The 19,126-nt window shown below is 38.9% G+C and overlaps 1 protein-coding gene across 1 annotated transcript in view; it reads right to left on the bottom strand.

The window, feature by feature from the left end:
* Positions 1-14: 14 nt before the first annotated feature.
* LMLN (leishmanolysin like peptidase) overlaps positions 15-19,126 on the bottom strand; it is a 19,452-nt gene continuing 340 nt past the window's right edge. Inside the window, exons 2-18 of the mRNA XM_026852511.1 lie at positions 18,970-19,115; positions 18,540-18,637; positions 18,404-18,434; positions 17,825-17,907; positions 17,263-17,380; positions 16,268-16,446; positions 15,508-15,613; positions 15,163-15,257; positions 14,437-14,554; positions 13,066-13,173; positions 11,327-11,403; positions 10,620-10,730; positions 7,986-8,118; positions 7,206-7,365; positions 6,312-6,442; positions 5,371-5,581; positions 15-4,224 (exon numbers count right to left, since the gene is read on the bottom strand). Coding sequence (XP_026708312.1) covers positions 4,130-4,224; positions 5,371-5,581; positions 6,312-6,442; positions 7,206-7,365; positions 7,986-8,118; positions 10,620-10,730; positions 11,327-11,403; positions 13,066-13,173; positions 14,437-14,554; positions 15,163-15,257; positions 15,508-15,613; positions 16,268-16,446; positions 17,263-17,380; positions 17,825-17,907; positions 18,404-18,434; positions 18,540-18,637; positions 18,970-19,115 — 2,000 coding nt within the window. The 3' untranslated portion in view covers positions 15-4,129. The remainder of the gene's footprint in view (positions 4,225-5,370; positions 5,582-6,311; positions 6,443-7,205; positions 7,366-7,985; positions 8,119-10,619; positions 10,731-11,326; positions 11,404-13,065; positions 13,174-14,436; positions 14,555-15,162; positions 15,258-15,507; positions 15,614-16,267; positions 16,447-17,262; positions 17,381-17,824; positions 17,908-18,403; positions 18,435-18,539; positions 18,638-18,969; positions 19,116-19,126) is intronic.

Raw genomic sequence — 19,126 nt, forward strand, 5'->3', positions numbered from 1 at the left:
CAATTTTCTACAGACATTTTATTGATGAACAGTTTTTTCTTCTTTTGTATGACATACTTTTTTTTTTTTTACACATTAAAATAAGGAAATTTTTTCTCCGTAAATAACAAAAAATTAGCCCTTATATCTCGATCCAGTCAAAATCTATGTAAAATAGTTTGTTCTGTATTTATATTCTGTACCAAAACAGGAAACACATGTTCAAGGTCAGCCAGTTCTCTCAAAACAGTTGTTTTATCTCCAAGGTAAGCTTCACATTAAAAAGGCAACATTTGCACTTTGGAAGTCCGGTAGCGTAAGATCACAATATTTAGTGTACAAGTAGACCCACATCCTGAAGCTTGACCCATGCAAGCAGGCACCCACGCATTCAGCCGAGCAAAAGCTGGTTGTTCTATCTTGCAGGGGACAGACTTTGACCTGCTCAGCTGGCTGAAAGTCACTCCTAGGAAACATGGGGAGAAAGGACACATGCCCCCCTCTCTACTGAAATACATTCGAGCAGAAAGATTTGCAGGACAGGGAGGTTTAAAAACAACAGGCCCTTGTAAGGGACTGCGAATATGTCTGCTTAAGTGACATCAGTTTTCCTAATTTACTTGTGCTCAGAAGAAGAGCTGCATTGGACTGACAGTCAATTATTGGGGGTCAAAATTCTGTTTTGGTAATTAACCTACATCCAAGGCCATGACAGCCTCCCAAGACCTCACCTAATTTCAAGGGGAACGAAGAACCTGCTTTTCGCTGTAATTTCACTTGCTGCACGCTCCAGCCGAAAGCTATCCTTCCTCCTTGTAATTGTTTGATACACTTGAAATACGTGTTCCTAAAGCGTGACTTGCCTCGATTTCTAATTGAAACGCTGTAAGATTTGAACAGCTGGGGTAAAAAACAGACCGCAAGACTAATTTACTTCCATAAGCAAACATGAAATGTTTTTAAAAAAATTAAAACTGTTGACATTATATACTGAAAATGTTTCTGCTACAGACAAGCTAACTCATTTATCTCAGCACTATTTCCAGGGCTCCTGCTGCCCTATCTGCTCTGGTGAAAACACAGACACTTATTTGGGCTATATTTCCAAGTTTCCACATGTAAGAGATGAAATAGGGTGGACCTGCCACAATATGGTCAGGACACCTGAAGCAGCTGCCTGCAAACTTTTTATTTAAAACCAATACTGACTTTTACGGGGGAACTACACTTAAGGCTACATAACTGATTGGTTTAAGCTACAATTTTAGCTATGTTCTACACTCAAAAATGGCTTATGCTTCCTACTGTATTTGTTTTGCTCTTAAAAACCTGAGACATGTTTTTACTTAATTCTTCTTGAGAGATTTGGAATTTCACAGCAGGCTAGAACAGAAGACAAACAGAACTGAGGTAGTCAGTTTTACTCACATATTCTTTTTGACAGTCACAAATTCACTCTCATTTTAAACTGAACTTGACACATTTCTTGGCAGTTCCAACACAGCTACAGCTCCTAACACACTGACAGGATACAACACGGTGGATTTTGCCTGCTCAAGTACCTTCCCTCCCCGACTCCCCAAAGTCACGTCCAGTTCTGCAATTCACAGCCAGTTGAATGGCTGCACGTCAAAGAAATTACAACTGAAATCTCAGAGTATTAAGGCAATAATAGTTTTACTTCACTGGATTCACTGATGCAGCTACTCAGCAGGTACTAGGTGAATCTGACCACAAGAGCTCTGACAGGCAGATAGATTTTTCCCTGCAGGTACAATATGCTACAGCCTCTTTCTTTAATTAATGCATACAATTCCAAAGTAGGTAAGCATAGACTTTTGAAGCCATCTTTCAGTTAATTCTCAGGAAGAGAGAATAAAAGAAAAAAAGCCCTCAAGATAAACAACTGTGTAGAAGATAAAAATATTCACTTAAATATGACAAATTTCACACTTACACAGACAGGAGACTAGCATATCAAATATCAAGCACAATAAATTAACATCAGTAAAAAAGTTTAACAGCTATAAAGTTAACCAGAAAGTTCAGACAGTGCAAATATTTCACAGTAAGAAAAAATAACCAATAATTTCTTTTCAAGTATCAAAAGCATTGTTGTTGAGTGATACTATTTAAACTGTATTATTGCACACAGACAAAAAATACAATATCAACCTCTATGACCTAATATGTATTCTCAAACCTTTATGTTTTCAACGAATCAGTGTACACCAACCATTGAGTGTGCATATATTAAAACAATTAGTGTCCACTTATTAATTTGAGTGTTTCTTCATTCAAACTTGTACATGTTTAAAGCATATGATTCCTAATTTGTATTGCTTCTCAGAAACACCTATTTAAGGCTAGCCTAGGCCTTGTATAATTCAAAGCAAACTTAACTTGAAGTTAAGAAGGGGAACTAGCCCAGTGCAAGGTACTCTCTCAACCGTGATGCCTTCAGACAGTTTAGGTTGCAGCTTACTCACCTCAGCAGTGTTGTAAGTTTCTTTAAATAAAAAACCCACAAGTCCAGTAGGCACAAAGATTTTCTTACCATTACAATGGAAATCCTATTATTAAACAAGTATAATTGTAGCTAAAAAAATTTTACTTCATACCCCTTCCATCTCCCTACCTTTCATTTTAGAAACTGATCTAGTCATTGACAGTTCTAACACCACAGCACATTTAAGAAGCAGAGTAATATAATCTTTCTTCCTATAGTGTCATTTTTTTTAGTGCACTGGGCACGTCTGGTCCCTCAAGTTTAACACTCTTCCAAGAACAAAAACTATGCTAACAGGACAGACAACAGATTGGACCACGTAAGAGTTTTTTTTACTCCAAATAGGATTATTTGTAATGCATTATAGCGTCTGAAACAAATAAAAACATCCTTACAAGTGTCCTATAGAGCAGCTGTCCTTAGCTAAACAGATTTTGCTCATGTCCTTCCTCTTACACATTTTGTCCATCAAGTGATTAATTTTGTACCAAGGTGTGCCCTTGTGTGGTTCAAAATGTCTGATTCTCAACTTATTACAAATACTCAAGTAATCCATAGTATTTATATGTCCAAGAAAAAGTGAAGGGGGAAAACCAAAAAAGAAACAAAGGCAGATTAGATTTTTCTTTCCACATTCAATATAGTTTTTGGTCTAGAAAAGTCAATGCGGTCCTGTAAGATTATAGCTGCCATCGCTACTGGTTTGTCCTTTAATGAAAAGTGAGAGCAGCTGCATTTATGTTCATACTATTTAAAAAAATAACGTCATTATTTAAGAAACAAACCAACAAAATTAAATATAACCAGAAATCCTATCCCAATTATACAGACCGGGTGTCAGTACTGAAATGCATTTGCCTAGCAAATAAGTCTGAGAATATTCGAAATTTGACATATTAAATTTCAGTGGCACGTGCTAAATGAGAATGAGATTTCTAGACAGTTGTCTTGGTTACCAGTCTGAAATTTCACTTTGTGCATGTAGGAAGGTTTAAGTGAACCCCAAGAATCAGCCACTTTACTGCGAACTAGTATGAATTCTGAGAAGACTCAAAGCTGAAGAATTGAATTGTGGAGACAACTGCCAACCACTGGTCTATCCTACTAAATTATTTCTTCCATCCATAAATTGTAAGAATTGACAAACCAAATAAATTCCCACACCTGTTCAGGCCTGGGTTATTAGCAGTGATGACAACTGATTTTTACATGGCTTTTGACTAAACCACTGAGGTATATTTCCAGTTTGAGGATGCTTTGCTACCAGTCACACAGAGGACATAACAAATAAACAACCCTCAGCAGAGTTCTCGTTTCAAATCTTGACTGAGTAGCCAGGTAGTCTAACACAGCTGGCTTAGTGGATCTTGTTACTCACTCCATCAAAAATTAAAGGTTGCAATGCAGGAAAATACTGGCACTTACTAAAATGACAAGGTAAATTTTCCTCCTCAAACTCTGGCTGGTTTTGGCAGTACCTCCCTGACTACTGTCTGCACCGATACTTGCCAGGAGAGATGAGGTCCAGCAGAAGACAGCTGCCTGCAGAGACAAAAAACTCCATGCTCCACAATATGGAGTGCAATGAGGGCAACATGATGGTATATCATCTGGGAACATCTTCCTGCCCCGTGCTTAACTCTATGCGCAGAGAAATAATCCTGTTAGCAGGGGAATTAAGTTAGCCATCAATAGCCAAAGGGTTACAACCAGGCTAGACGAGCAGGAGCATAAGTCTAAAATAAAAAACAAAACAACATAAAGCTTATAAATTTTCTAACTAAAGAGAAGACAAAATAACAAAAAGAATACTAAAAAATACCAAAGAGCAAAAATATATTTACAGTCATCTACACTGATTTATTCTAGTTTTCAAGATTATTCAAAGACTATTCAAGGAATTCAAACCAACCAAATAACATGATTATTCTCTTTACAATTTAATAAATATCTGCATTCCTTCACCAATGACAAGTAGGAGAACAAATGAGAATAGATTTATTGGTATTGCAAGAGCAGGAAGTTCCCCATGACATCACTGGAGGGAAGTCATAGACTCTCAAAACCATAGACTCTCAAAAGACTCTTATTAATACTTTTGATCTGTATGGCTGTAAATATAAAAAACCAAGCCGTGTGTGTGTGTGTGTAAGAAACACCAAGCATGAATTCAAATAGATGGTAGAAGATGTGAATCTCCTAGGTTACAGTTTCTCATTCTAAAATGCAGGTAAACTAAACAGGTTTATTTTTTCCTAGAAAACTGCAGTAGAAACAGCACATCTGACAATTCAAGAATTGGTTAAAGGATTAAAAATAAGCCACTAGTGCAAAATACTGTAAAGACCATTCTCTTTCATCAATTGGCTTTTTAGAAAGCCATCTGTTCTTGACAGAACATTAACTGGTAGTCAGTGAATTAAGCTTTTTTCCTCCCTCAAAAAGCAAACGAACACCTATCTTTCATGTGCTAGATTACAGCATTAACATTGTCAATGGGAAGTTATACAAATGAGAACTCACTTTCCACCCAGGAGATTATTATGAATGTTGTAATAATGATATGGCCTTCAAAACACCAATCAAATTTTCTGATAAGTTGCTAGGCTGAAGCTAGATTTCTGGGCAATTACAAGAAGAAGACATGACATGAAGTAGTTATGTTTCAGACACATTTCTCCTATGTTATCCACTACCCTGCACAACTGCACAGCAAAAAGCAGGGCACCTCTGCCACCCTCCTGTAACTCCTGAGCCTGGGATCTTAGAACAACCAGGCCATGGCTCTTCTTTCCTGTACCCTGACAGTCCAAGCTGACACATCTTTCAGAGTCTTCAGGCTTTTAATATTAAGTTTTACTTCAGCAAATAAGGCAACCTACCGATCGGTGCAGCTCTTGTTAAGTTAGAAGCTGGAGGATCCTGCTCTGGGGGACAGAAGTCACAGAAGTCTGAACAAGCTGGGCAAATCAGATTTCCAACATGAATCCAGCCATTCATCTGAATGCTCACAGTTAACACCTGACCTGAGCGGCTGCATAGGTATGCAGTGTCCTTGACCCAAACATGCAGCCCTTGTGGAGAACAAGAAACCTTAAAATAAAAGAATGAAAGTCAAGTCTGTATTATAATTTATCAGAAATATGTTTGGGGATTTGGAGACTCTTTCAATAAGTAAATACTACATTCTGTAAACACCTAGTATTAGAGCACAGATTAACTGCAAGTATTTTAATGCACTCAGAGCAACTATTTTGTTCAAGAATGCTTTAAAGCACTGACTGTACTCTTTTTGTGCAATTATGCAGATCATCAACTGAGAACGATCAAAATTCAGCTTCTGCTAATGACTACTTCTTGAGAGTTGTGCTGTTGTTGAAAGGGACACCTTTAGTGATATAGTCCTGAAGAAGAGGGTAAGGAGAAGTGATTTGTGCACAGTGCTTTCTGCCTTTGAAAAAACAGAGCAACTAATTAACATTAAGCTTCAACAACATAAGATTCCAATATAAGCATTCCTACTTTGCTCTGGAGAAAGCATCACAGAGGTAAGACAGATGAAATCTTTCGCAAGACTGGAAGCAACACACAAGCCATCCCAGCGGTCACATGCTTAACTTGACACGTGATCTAAACTACAGATTTATGGTTGGAAGATGTTTATTTTCAAAGCCTGACATGTAATCTAGTGATTTAAGGCAGAGAAGATCATGTACAGTGTCCAGGTGCAAAGTTCTAACAGTCATAGTCTACATTTTATGCCTGACTTTTCCCTTTAGTCTTATTAAAAAAAAAACCAAACCAAAACCCAACATATACTTACTTGATAACATCCACTACCCCAGTCGGGGTAACTGAGTTTCCTCCTGCACTGTTCCATGACAAAAGCAGATTTCTGAATAAGACATACAGAGTTTGGTCCATATTTCTCTGCACCATAGTTTTTGGTAGGATCTAAGGTAGAAAGAATATAATGAATTGCAACTTACTAAGGGAACAGAATGTCTACATCAACTTAATATGCTATAATTAGTCAATGTCTTCACATGCAATTCAAGGTTTACTTTTAGAATTGTTCAGACCATTAATCATTATCAATTTGGGAATTATACTGCCTTGAATATAAAGTGGAAAAAACCCAAAGATTAAAAAAAAAAAAAAAAAAAAAAAAAAAAAAGCACTTTCCATCAGAACTATGATGTGGATATATTTGCCTCCAGGTAGCACCACCTGGACTGCTGGCTTGAGGGCAGAAGGTGTTTATTCATTTGTTTTTGAGACAAGTGTGCAAACGGGTAATATCCTACAGCATTCTGGAGCTCTGCAACATGGAAAGTTCATGCACTACCCTAGGAGATGAGCCCATGTTCTGGTAATTTGCAAAGCTCCTTATCTTGAACAACAACAACAACAAAAATCTACAAAGATGGAAAGCGGAATTCTTTTTCAAAGACTCAAAAAACAACCAACCAACCCTCAACCCCACCCTTTGTCTTATATTTGGATCATTTGGGGTTAATTTCTGTTCAATACTTATGCAATTCTTGTATTAGACATGTGTGCTTCCTGGGTGTACAAGGTAGACCCCAGACCAGCTTTTACACAGCCAGAAGTATAAAACCAATTTCACATCCAATTAGTTTGGATGCACAGCAAGCCCATTCCAGATTAACAAATGTCAGGTCTTAAACACCACACTGAAGTCCTGAAAACTGACCTGGTTGGTTTTCAATTATTCTACAGTCTGAGCTGCGTTGAAATTCACCACTTAAATGCCAACTGAATTCTTGACTAAAGGGACAATAGTCAGCAATTTCTACTGAGCCACCATAATAAGGCAATTCTTCCACTGGTACTCCATTAAGATTATCAAAATACTGCAAAACAAAACAGGTCATGAGACAGTTTGTGCAAGGACAAGCGTACAACCAGTTTTTAAATAGAACCAATCACTACAGCTGCTATTACTAATCAGGAATGCTATTAACAGCAACTTACACTACCCATGAACCAGATGAGCCAGAAGTATTTAAGAATAAGTAAAGTATTTAAGAATACTTAAGAATAAATAATGTAGAGAGATTCACATTTGCATGCATCGCTCCCCAGCCCTGCCCCTGCCCCCACTTTGAAACTGTAGCATTCTCTGGGATGAAACAGAACAAACTGCTTAGTGTGCAGTGACACAAGGCAGAAGTCTGGCGGAAAAAATACCTCAGACAAAACATTCTGGGGGATTTCTGTTATACAGCTATGTTTCCATCTGATATTCGATTAGATAGCCAAGTAAGCCAAGTAACATCCATATTGCTTTATTAAGATCACAAAGCTTTTTTTCAGCCTCCAGACTCCTCATAATAAACTAAGCAGACATCTTTCACAGTATCTACTCGTATCTACTAGTTCAGAAGAAAAAAATGAAACAAATATAATCACCTGGATGCAAAGTACAAGACTGAAAACACTTGGTTATTTGGTTAAGTAAAATCCATTATACCTGATATTCCTGAGGTAACTCCTTTGGAAACTTCTGCAAGTTGCACACTGCTACTGCTCTTTGGTCCTGCCTGCAGGTTAACTGCAAGGGATTACTCCTCAAAGTGTCACAGTATGGACTGATTAATTGCCTCCTCAAAAAAAACCCAACAAAAATACAAATCACGTTATATCACTTTAACTGCTTTTCATAATTTAACTAAGCAGTCTGTCAAGACTGTCTGTTCTCACTTTCCCCCCACACTCAGTCAATCACACAAAGAAGCACCAATTTCTTCTCTGGAGGCTAATTATTGTTATTTGTCTGATTATGACCTTTCTAATTTAAAGAATATCAAGCCAGCTGTGTTGGGTTTGTGTGTGGCAGGGTTTCGGTAGCAGGAGAGGGACTACAGATGTGGGTCCTGTGGAAAGCTTCTCGAAGCTCCCTCAGCAACAAGTCAGACCTGCCTCTGGCCAAGGCCAAGCCAATTAGCGAGGGTAGATGCACCTCAATGATAACTAAGGAGGGGAACCTGGGGGGAGGGAGTAGTGAGGGGAATACCTATGCAAACACCAAGAGAGGAAGAAAGGAGGAAGAGGGGGAGATGTGCTGGAGCAGAGATTCTCCTGGGGCCTGTGGTCAACGGTGGAGCAGATGCCCACCTGCAGCCCAGGGAGGACCCCACACCAGAGCGGGTGGATGCCTGAAGGAGGCTGTAAGCCCATGGGAAGCCCACGCTGGAACAGTCTGTTGCTGGGAGGACTGCAGCCCACAGAAGGGACCCACTGGAGCAGCTCATGAAGAGCTGCAGCCCGTGGGAAGGATTCACATGGGAACAGTTTGTGGAAGATTGTCTCCCATGAAAGGGACCCCACACTGGAGCAGGGGAGTAGTTTGAAGATTCCTCCCCCTGAGGAGGAAGGAGGAGCAGAAACAACAGGTGAGGAACTGACTGCAACTCCCATGCCTGCCCCGCTATGCTGCTGGAGGGTAGGAGGTAGAGGAAGTGGGAGTAAAGTTAAACCCAGGAAGAAGGGAGGGGTAGGGGGAAGGTGTTTTAAAGATGTGGTTGTATTTCTCACTGTCCTATTCTGTTTGACTGGTAAATTAGTGATGGTGTTCAAATTAAACTGATGTTCTTTTTCTTCCCCTGAGTCTGTCTTTTGCCCATGACTGTAATGGGCAAGGCACCCCTCCCTGTCCTTATCTTAATTCCCAAGCCTTTTATTTTATCTTTCCCATCGATGAAGGGGAAGGAGTGAGCAAGCAGCTGTATGATGTTCAGTCACCCTCTGGGCTTAAACCAAAACACCAGCCAGTAAAGTTACAATGCACTCACCTGTTTAGTTTTAATGACATTGATTTGTAAACTTTAAAGAAAAAAACACAAACAGGCCCACTATGCAGCTGTGTTGCAGAAATACATGAGTATTGTAGAAACACACAAGGAATGCTCTGAAGATGCCTACCATCTCCTTCTGTTGCTTTAAGTACAATCCAGTAATGCAAAATGACACGGGCTGCATTTCCAATTAAAAGGGACAAAATAAGAAAGCAAATGCTTTAAGTCCCTCCTCTCTAAAGCATAGCCCTCATAGTGTAAATGCATTCTACATCCTAAAATGTTTAGTATTTAGTATTTTAAGTATTTATTGGGGTGGGATGCTTCTGCTCTTAATATACAAGTCTTAATTTGCACTCTAACTTGAGTACAAGCCTCATGAAATTCAACAATGTCAAGTGCAAGTTTCTGCCCATGGGTCAGGGCAATCCCAAGCACAAATCCAGGCTGGGCCATGAGTGGATTGAGAGCAGCCATGTGCAGAAGGACTTGGGGGTATCAATAGATGGAAAAGTGACTGTGAGCCAGCAAAGTGCACTCACAGCCCAGAAAGCCAAAATGTGTCCTAGGCTGCATCAAGTTGGCCAGCAGGTTGAGGGAGGGGATTGTCCCCTCTACTCCCCTCTCATGAGACCCCCCTGCAGTGCTGTGTCCAGCTCTGGGGGCACCAGCATCAGAAGGACACGGACCTGCTTGAGCGGGTCCAAAGGAGGCCACAAAGATGCTCAGGGGGCTGGAGCACCCCCTTGTGAGGACAGGCTGAGAGATTTGGGGGTGTTCAGCCTGGAGATGAGAAGGCTCTGGGGAGACCTTGTACCGGCCTTCCAGTACTTCAAGGGGCTACAGGAAAAATGGGGAGGGACCCTTTATCAGGGGGTGTAGAGATAGGAAGAAGGGTAACAATTTTAAACTGAAAGAGGGGAGATTTACATTAGACATAAGGAGGAAATTCTTTCCTGTGAGGGTGGCAAAGCACCGGCACAGGTTGCCCAGAGAAGCTGTGGCTGCCCCCTCCCTGGCAGTGTTCAAGGCCAGGTTGGACGGGGCTCTGAGCAACCTGGGCTAGTGGAAGGTGTCCCTGCCCATGCCAGGGGGGTTGGAACTAGATGATCTTTAAGGTTTCTTCCAACCCAAACCATTTCATGAATACATTTGGTGTGCTCCTACCTGGGTACATTCTGACGGTACTAGGATGGCATTTTTTGTTGATCTATCTACCTCTACTTCTTTTTACTGAGTTGCATGTGAAGGACAAATGTAAACAAGCATGAGGGTTTCCTCATTTTTTTAAAAAAAGACTGTATTCTTACTTTTGTCTCTTTTGGTCGATCCAGAATTTGCAGCTCTTCATTACAAAGTCACAGCCTTTATTGCGTCCCCAATCTAATTTCTCTGCCATGCTGTAATTTGCTTTATACCAGCTATAAAAGTATTTTGAAATGAGAATATTGTTACTTCAAAAATTACTGTTCTGATTAATAAAACAGCAGTTCAAAGAACTTCATACTATGCCTTAAGGTTTTCAAATGACAAAAAAGGGAAACTGCATTCCTTTCTGCCTATAATGATATATTACAATTTCACTATTTTTCAAGTCACAATGGACTAAAAGAAAATTTTATTGCTTATTTGTTCCACAGCAATGCATCATAATCTGCAAAGGAACAATGCATAAAGATGAAATTTCAGATAATGTATGCTCTCTGTCTGCAAGAACACCTGAAAAATAATCAGTATGTACTGTATGCACCTGAGAGAAAACAGACTAAAATAAACAGACACTACAAATAATACCATGCATTGCATTTTTTTAAGGCTAGACTAAAAACGAATGGACTTTTGAATACATGAAAAAATTAACATGCTAGATATAACTCCTTGACTAATGTAATGCTATTTATGCTGATTATCTACTGTGTTGCAGGTGGGTAAGCACAAGTGCATCAATTCCAACTAAAATCAAGTACAATGAAAATCAAACATGAACCAAAAAAACCCCATTCTTATTAATTCTTACCCAGTGTCTTCCATTAATGCTAAGGTGATCCTGGAAAAGACTCGATTCTGTGTATGGGATCCAGTCATTGCTTCATTCTGAAAGTTATTAGTTATTATTAGGAATCCACTGAAAATCATTATTGTAAGAAAATGCTTCCTATGAAAAAAGCATTTTATTTCCAGTCCCTTCTTACTATTAACAACCAAAACCCAATTAACCCCCCTTTCATAAAATGAATCACAAGTGCAACTCCCTTCCCCACACCATCCTACAAAGCTTCATAATTCTAGAAGTCAGAAATCTCATTCCAAATTCCAGCTAAACCTTATTCATGACTAAAGTGTAGTCATTTTTATTTAGGTAAAATAAAACTCTTCCTTCTTCTAGTGTATTTATCAGTAACAATCGCACATCTCTCTCCTTTTGGTAAGATGAAAGCCAAGCTCATCTAATTTTCTTGTGAAAGACTGGTTTTTAGTTTTCCTAGAATTTCTAGTAGTCTTTTTTGGGAGCAAGGTACACAGGGCACATGACTAAAGGAACATAGCACTCCAAAGGAAACTTTATTAGTGTGGCAGTAGAATTTCCTATCTCGTTTGCAAATAAGCAAGTTCATACCATCCTCAAAAGAGGAACTGCAATGTTCTAATCATCTTATAACTGGCAATTGTAACACCTACCTATGTCTTTTTCCTGATCAGTCATTTCCACCTGAAAAACTTCAGGCTTACAGCAAAACTCACTCACCCTTAAGTACACAACTCTAGGATTTCTATTGCTGAACTTAATCTCATTTCTATTATTTCTTCAAAACATGTAGTTTTTCAGCCTTCCCTCTCCACTATGGTCGTTAGGTGGAATTACCACCAGCAAACTTTAGCACCAAATTTGCTATCTCTACGATACTTGAGTTGGATCAAGACCAAAAGCAAACTACAGATACAAACTTTCTCCAGAAAAGTGGAAAGGAGACCAGTAATAATCTGCTTTTTGTTAATCCCATTCAGTCCTTACAATTATCCTCATTCTAGTCACAGTTTTCCCACTTGGTTTAAAAGTACTATTCCACACCAAAGGTTACTGAAAAGCTGGAAAAGCTAACAATTTCAGTCTCAAGAAATATGTATTTTCCAAGATTACTTCCACAAAAAGGCCTGTCCCGAAGCATTTCCCTTCTTGTTTACCACATTGCATACAAGAGCAACTAGAAGGTATATCTGCCAAAAACATTACAGAATGCAAAGTCACAAATAAAAATAAACTTAAGTGTCAGGAGGGAAATAAGCATTTCCTTGATCAGATGAGGTTCTATTCTACTCTGGAGTAGAGATGACAAAAGCTAATCCCAGGGCACATGAATAAAGATGAAGTCAAGATGATTAATAGACAGACTGATCAAATATTTGATGTTTAAGAAGCAGAGGGTGACAGAGTTGAATCGACTCAAAGGAATACCCCCTTTCCTCTAAAAAGGGAACATACCATCTCAAAAGGGTAAACGGCAGACAAGAGACATTTAGTTTTTTAGTAATCAGTTTATCATCTCAAACTCATATTCTGAGACTTAGCAATAATGTAAAAACATAAATTTATCTAGAAATTGGACATTTAAGTACTTGTAGTTTAGTACTGTTTGTTACATATTTCAGTGAGGTTTGACACACCTGCATTTTCAAGGCTCCAGTAGGTACCTAAAAATAAAGGTGGGCAGAGCAGACATTCCCACATCCCCCTCCATTCCTAACATCAGCACTAACCTCCAACAGTCTTTTCTCCCAGTGATTGAGCTCAGTACCCATGCCACCTTGATTTTCAAGCTCCATTCCCTCTAGAATTGGACAATTAAAATGTTTTCGAGCTTCCTCCTAAGAAGAGAACATTTCAATGCAACTCTCAAAACATTTAGCAGATACCCAGAAGTGGTCCTAATATTCTAGAATTATTTTTTAAAGTATTTCAGCATTTCTTTTTCTACCATCTTGTTTTCCTCCGAATGTAAACCACTTCTACCGAGAGGCAAAGCCAGCAAGTACCTGAACATCAAGCATAACAATCTGTCTACTTATCACCTGGAAATAAACAATGGAAGATTACAAGAATAAAACAGCAACAGAATTAGCCAAGAATAGCATGCACACACTAAACACCATATTAAAATACCACAACAAAAAAAAAAACCAAACAATGTAGGAACACTACAACCCTGCTTATGTGAAACACTTCAGAGAAAACACACTTCTCTATTAGGAAGCTGTACGTGTCAACTAATTTAAATGGGGAAGCATTTTACGCAAAATATTTAAAAATCTGAAGAGGCATCAGAACAATGCTGCGGTCTCACAGCCAGGACCCCAGCTTTTGCCAGGGTGGCACTACCCAGGAGCATCTTCAATGCTCTGAACAGCATGGCCAATTTTCAAAACAGGGCTAATTAAACCAAGTTTGTTTTAAATCTAACATAGTATATATAGCAAACAAAAACATTATTTGCAGCCAAGTATGATTAACACTGCAACTTATTCCAATACCAATTTATTACACTTAAGCATATGTTCTGTTGGGGGTGGGAGGGAGAGTCAGAGGTGTGGGAAGCAAGAAGTACTTCCAAGAATACTTGAGGAATTTCTTTTTAAACATGACAAAAAGTGTTAACTGCATTATTTTGTAACCAATAAAATTAGAAAAAGATTAAAATAATGCTTTTAAAGAGAAAAGCAGAAAAAAAGATTAATGTATAAATGAGAAAAGCAGTGACACTATCTGTTAAGGCAACAGAAATACTACGTGTCTACATTTGTAGGAAAACATCTAAAGAGTAGGATTAAAGAATCTATTCGACAGCAGTTTTGTTTAACCTTTTATAAATTACTTGCCAGTCAGTCCCTTCATTGTCTCTTACTATGTCAATTTACTTCATACTGTCGGTCAACTATTTTCCACTTTACTTTGGATACACCCTTTCAAATAGTTATAGCCTTAATCATGTAGTCTTAGGGCCATAATTTCAGGAAAAGAGTATTCAATGTTGGGTTATTACTTCTTAAAGAATAAAACAATATTTATGACTCGACAATATGGTAGTAATCTTGGCATACAAGGTTTAAAAGTTTAAGTTAATCCATACTTACAACTACACGAGGTGTTATCAGAAGATAAACAGCATGGTGCAGCATTTTGCCACCACGTATGTCCCATAACCTCACTGCTTTATGAACGACTTTACTGCTCCACTGATACAAACCTAGACTGTAAGAAGAATGTTTTGGTTACAAATCTTTCCCACAAATACATGCTACTGTGCAAAGATTTATCTCTGTAAAAAAACAGAACCATGAATAATCTCTATAATTCCTCATGCTTTCTGAAGTATAAATTATGCAACATTACTCCTTTGCAAGTTATGCATTCATTATATACACAACTCTGATTTAATAAGCCAAAGTAAGATTATTAAAAACATATCTGCATAACTATAAACCTTGCACGATATATGTCTTAAAAATGAACTGCACTGACATTAGACAGGCTACAGAAAATACAAGTATCTGTTTAGTAAGGTGTTCAGCAAGCACTGAAATTGAAGCATGGGAAATTTTAATGCTTAACTTGAAGCCTCTTGATAAATGAAGTCTTGGTTTGTTATATATGTGTATAATGTATGTGTATTATGTAAGTGCTTAATACCAGTGTAAAAAAAGACTAAAAACCACACACCAATGTTTGAACATAATAAAGGCAAAGCATTCTAATAATGGAATCAAGCTGGATTTCTGACAGGCAAAAATACATCCCAAAAAGGCAACGTGAAAACATCTTTCAGTGGGAAGAGCGAGAGGTCCAAACAAATGAAATACCTTTCATTAAAAGGAGGGAGTCCATCTGCATATCTTGTTGTCAAAGGTTTTCCATCATCATCACGATAAAATGCAAACAGTCCAGCAGAGAAACCCTTCAAGTTAAAAACCAAGCACACAGAAACCTTTGGTAAGACATTCACAAAGTCAAATGCCATGAAATAATTACCACACCCACCACAGATACACGAAGTATCACATTTCAAGGCAATTAAGTCACAAAGAAGGAGGCAAAGCAAGAGCTTTCCTCGACCAAACATCCTTCCTTCTCTCGCAACAAGCTGGAGGTATATGAGAAAGCAGGCACAAATTTCACAGAAATGCATTTTATGCATCAACCCTTACCAGTGCGTGGATGATCTCATGTTTCACTGTAGACAACATGCCAACAAACTCCTGAGCTTGTGTTGAAATCATATTTGGACACAAGTTAGCATATCCTGCTATTGGCCTGGAAGACAGTTTAAAATTAAATTGTTACTAGTAAAATACTACCAAATTCAAATCATGTTCACTTGAAGAGGTAGAATATTTAAAAGAAAATTAAGACTAATGTAAAATAAGTCCTTCTAAACAACTTCCCCAGTCATTTATATAGTGTGTTAACAATACAGTGACTAGTTTACTGTTGAAAAGGGGAGGGAAGGGACAGGATCAATCTCTGTATTCGGTATTCTGCACAGGTGTTAGTGACAACAGTGTAAGAGATCTGAATTTCAGATAAGAGACTACAGAGGTACAAAGCCCTGTTACAATGACCACAACTGAACTAGAAAAAAAGAGCCACATAATTAGGGCATATTTGCATTCTCCTTTAAATTTGTGAAAGCATGACATTGGCTTCAAGGGAAACAGGATCTTGAAATAATGTTTAACAATAATAGTGGAGGATTAGCTTTGACTTAAATGTCTCAGCTTTGCAAGTTAAGCAGTATTTGACTGTTGTGTGGTTTTACATAACTATAGTGCTTGTTTATTTCAATAATGACTTCTCCTTTTCTCTATTAAGTAACACAGGCAAACCATTAAAGTCCCCATCTAAACAATTAAAAAAACCTTGGAAGCTTAATTAAAACAAAGAGTTTGTAACAAAAGGAATACTTACCTGTCCATTTCAGCTTCCAGTTGGCAGTAGGCTGCATAAGCAATGATATTTTCATGGCCACACCTTTCAGTAGTGAGAGCACTAACGTAGAGTACAAAGTCAGCATCTCGAACCCCTTCTTGGTCAGGTATGCCAGTGGGTCCACAGTGCCATTCATTCTCATTGCACACCCTGCATTGCTTTGACAATGTTCAAATGGAAAAATTAAAATACATTAGCTGTAACAGAAATTTTGCATGACAATTCAATTAGCTGGAAGCCAAGAATAAATCCCATTGTAAAACAGTGACAGATGAGAAAACTCCCATAAGGGGTACTCCCGGAAGACAGTAAAAAAAGAGCCAAGATTTGCTAGACACCAGGAAGTGACAGCTTTTGAAAAAAAGGGCCTGCCAAGCCAGATATCCCAAAATTAGAACCATTTATTTCCTACATATTAAAAAAATTTTTGGCTTACAGAAATAATATATGTAAGTAGCAATTGCATTTCACATGTAATTTGGTACATTTTTAATACTGTGCTTGAAACTTCAAGAGAAAGAAATCACATACTGATCACATACTGTAGTTGAATCACAAATTCATGCACATACACAAGTTAGAAGAATTTTCTGCACCTTGCTCCTAGTTCAGTGGATAACAGCTTCAAATAAGGTCTTCAGAAAATGAAAACATTAATTCTGTGAAAATCTGACTCATCGACCAAGGTGAATAAGGAAGTGATTATTAGGAATTTAACAAGCTTTGAATCTCATCCTCTCTTCACAGTTGGTTATAGGACAGGCTTAGAGAACAGTAGAGTTTTACTTGACTTTTGGTTCAACAGCATAAACTAAAACTCCCACTAACTCAAATTGTTCTATTCTGCCACTCAAGCTTAGTGATCTCCTGCAAACAGTCACTTATGCACAGAGAGTGACATTATGTTACTAACTTTTTTACTAATTTCCACAAAGGTTTCAAAGGTTAAGAAGCACTCGGATGGCTTGACTTACCTGGAGATGTTTTTCAGGAACTACAACTGGCCCACATCTTGTATAGTCTGCGCAGGCTCCTCGGCAGTATCTGTGAGGGTCAGCTTTTCTCCTTAAATATTGGTTTGTTGCACACTGCCTTCAAGCAAACACAAAAGACAGTCAGCACTGATTTATTACTAAAAACAAGCTGTAGAATAGTTTTACATCACCCAGCAACACTGCAGTACAGGATTTAATGTAACTTCCACCATGAGAATTGTTACTTACCCTGCTCTGAAGATATAATGCTTTTAGTCATCAGTGGAGTATCCACAGGTTCAAAGAGAGATTAGGAGCAGGTTCATAAATGGTGGCACATATAAAAGGAAACAGGCAGCATGCATACCCTTATCATCTCTGATGCAACAAATGTAGATGTTGATCGTGGAAGGCTGGCAGATCTGTGTCTGCTCCCACCACTGGGTCAGGTTGGTCTGGTTCAGGAAGGCATTTCTTACACTCTTATTCTATTTTAAAGGCTATACAATGCAATGTTAAATATCAAATATAGCAAGCGATTTTCAACAAAACTTTCACATACCTGCTTAGTAATATAGTACCCGTGGATTTGCGCACTTGAAATGTCTTCTCCAAATAAGATATAGCTTGTGGAAAAAGTTTGTTCTGAATAGAACAAAAATAAGTCACCCAGTAGCAGTGCAGACATAACTCAACTTAAAAGCATTAATTACAAGGTTACATGAAACTTGCTAGATGTTGTGGTATAGCAGAGCAGCAAAAATCCAGACCTAAGCAGTTCAACTGTTATCAGTATACTTAGCAAACATTTTGTTTCAGTATTCCCATATTTTGTTTGAATAAGAAAATGAGAAGGGAGTCAGTATTAATTTGAATGTACAGCTTCAAAGAGGCTTTAAAAACTATATACATATTGCTCACTGAAACCTTTGCACCTTGAGATATAGTAAATACCTGTAAAACAACATTCAACGGAACACTAATTATTTGGAATGGAGACATAATCCTTACACAAAGCTTTGGTTTCCTGGACTAGAGGATATGAAAGTGATGGTATTCAAAGCTTTTAATTAAAATGGCCTTAAACGTAACTTCAGCAACGTAATAAAATACGCACAAACAAAAAGTAAATGTGACATACCTTTATAAGGTGTCTTTTCTCAGGGAGTAAACTATATTTTAAAACCAAACCAAAACAAACAAGCTTTAGTTAACAAGATTTCTATTCTCAGATACAGAGGAAAAAAAAAAAAAAGTTGCCACAACATTATACTCACTCCTCAACACTTCTGTCATATATAATCTTAATTCTTAGCTGTTGATCCACATTTCTCTTCAAGACATGATTTTCCTTTAGAGGAACTTGATAGACAACCTGTCAGGGAGAGGAACGCTGGATTAGGCGGCTCGCCTGGACAGCCACACCAAGGAGTGCTCCCAGGCCCTTCACTCCTCATCCGCCAGAGCATCTTTTTGTCTCTTCTTCAGCAAATTCCCTTCCCGCTCTCCTCCTCACACCCTGCCGCCCCCACCCGCCGCCGTTACCAACGCCACGGACCGCACCCCGGGGAGGCCACGGGGCCCAACCCCGCACAGCTCGGCCCGGGTCAGCCGTGAGGGGACGGACCCAACACCGGGAGCGGGACAGGGAGGACCCCTCGCCCCACAACGCCCACCACCGCCTGAGGACCCCCGCGGCGGCCCCACCTCCCCGCCGCTGGGCACGCGGTGGCGACAGAACGAGGAAAAGGAGGGAGAAAGGGCGGCAGCGGCAGCACCGCCACAGCCCAGCAGCAGCAACAGCAACAGCGCGGTGGGAAAAGCGGCGAAGAGCGGCCGGTAAGGCCAGAGATCTCAGTCCACA

This window comes from Athene cunicularia (genome assembly GCF_003259725.1).
Source record: "Athene cunicularia isolate RWA chromosome 7 unlocalized genomic scaffold, athCun1 chr7_part1, whole genome shotgun sequence".
NCBI lineage: Eukaryota > Metazoa > Chordata > Aves > Strigiformes > Strigidae > Athene > Athene cunicularia.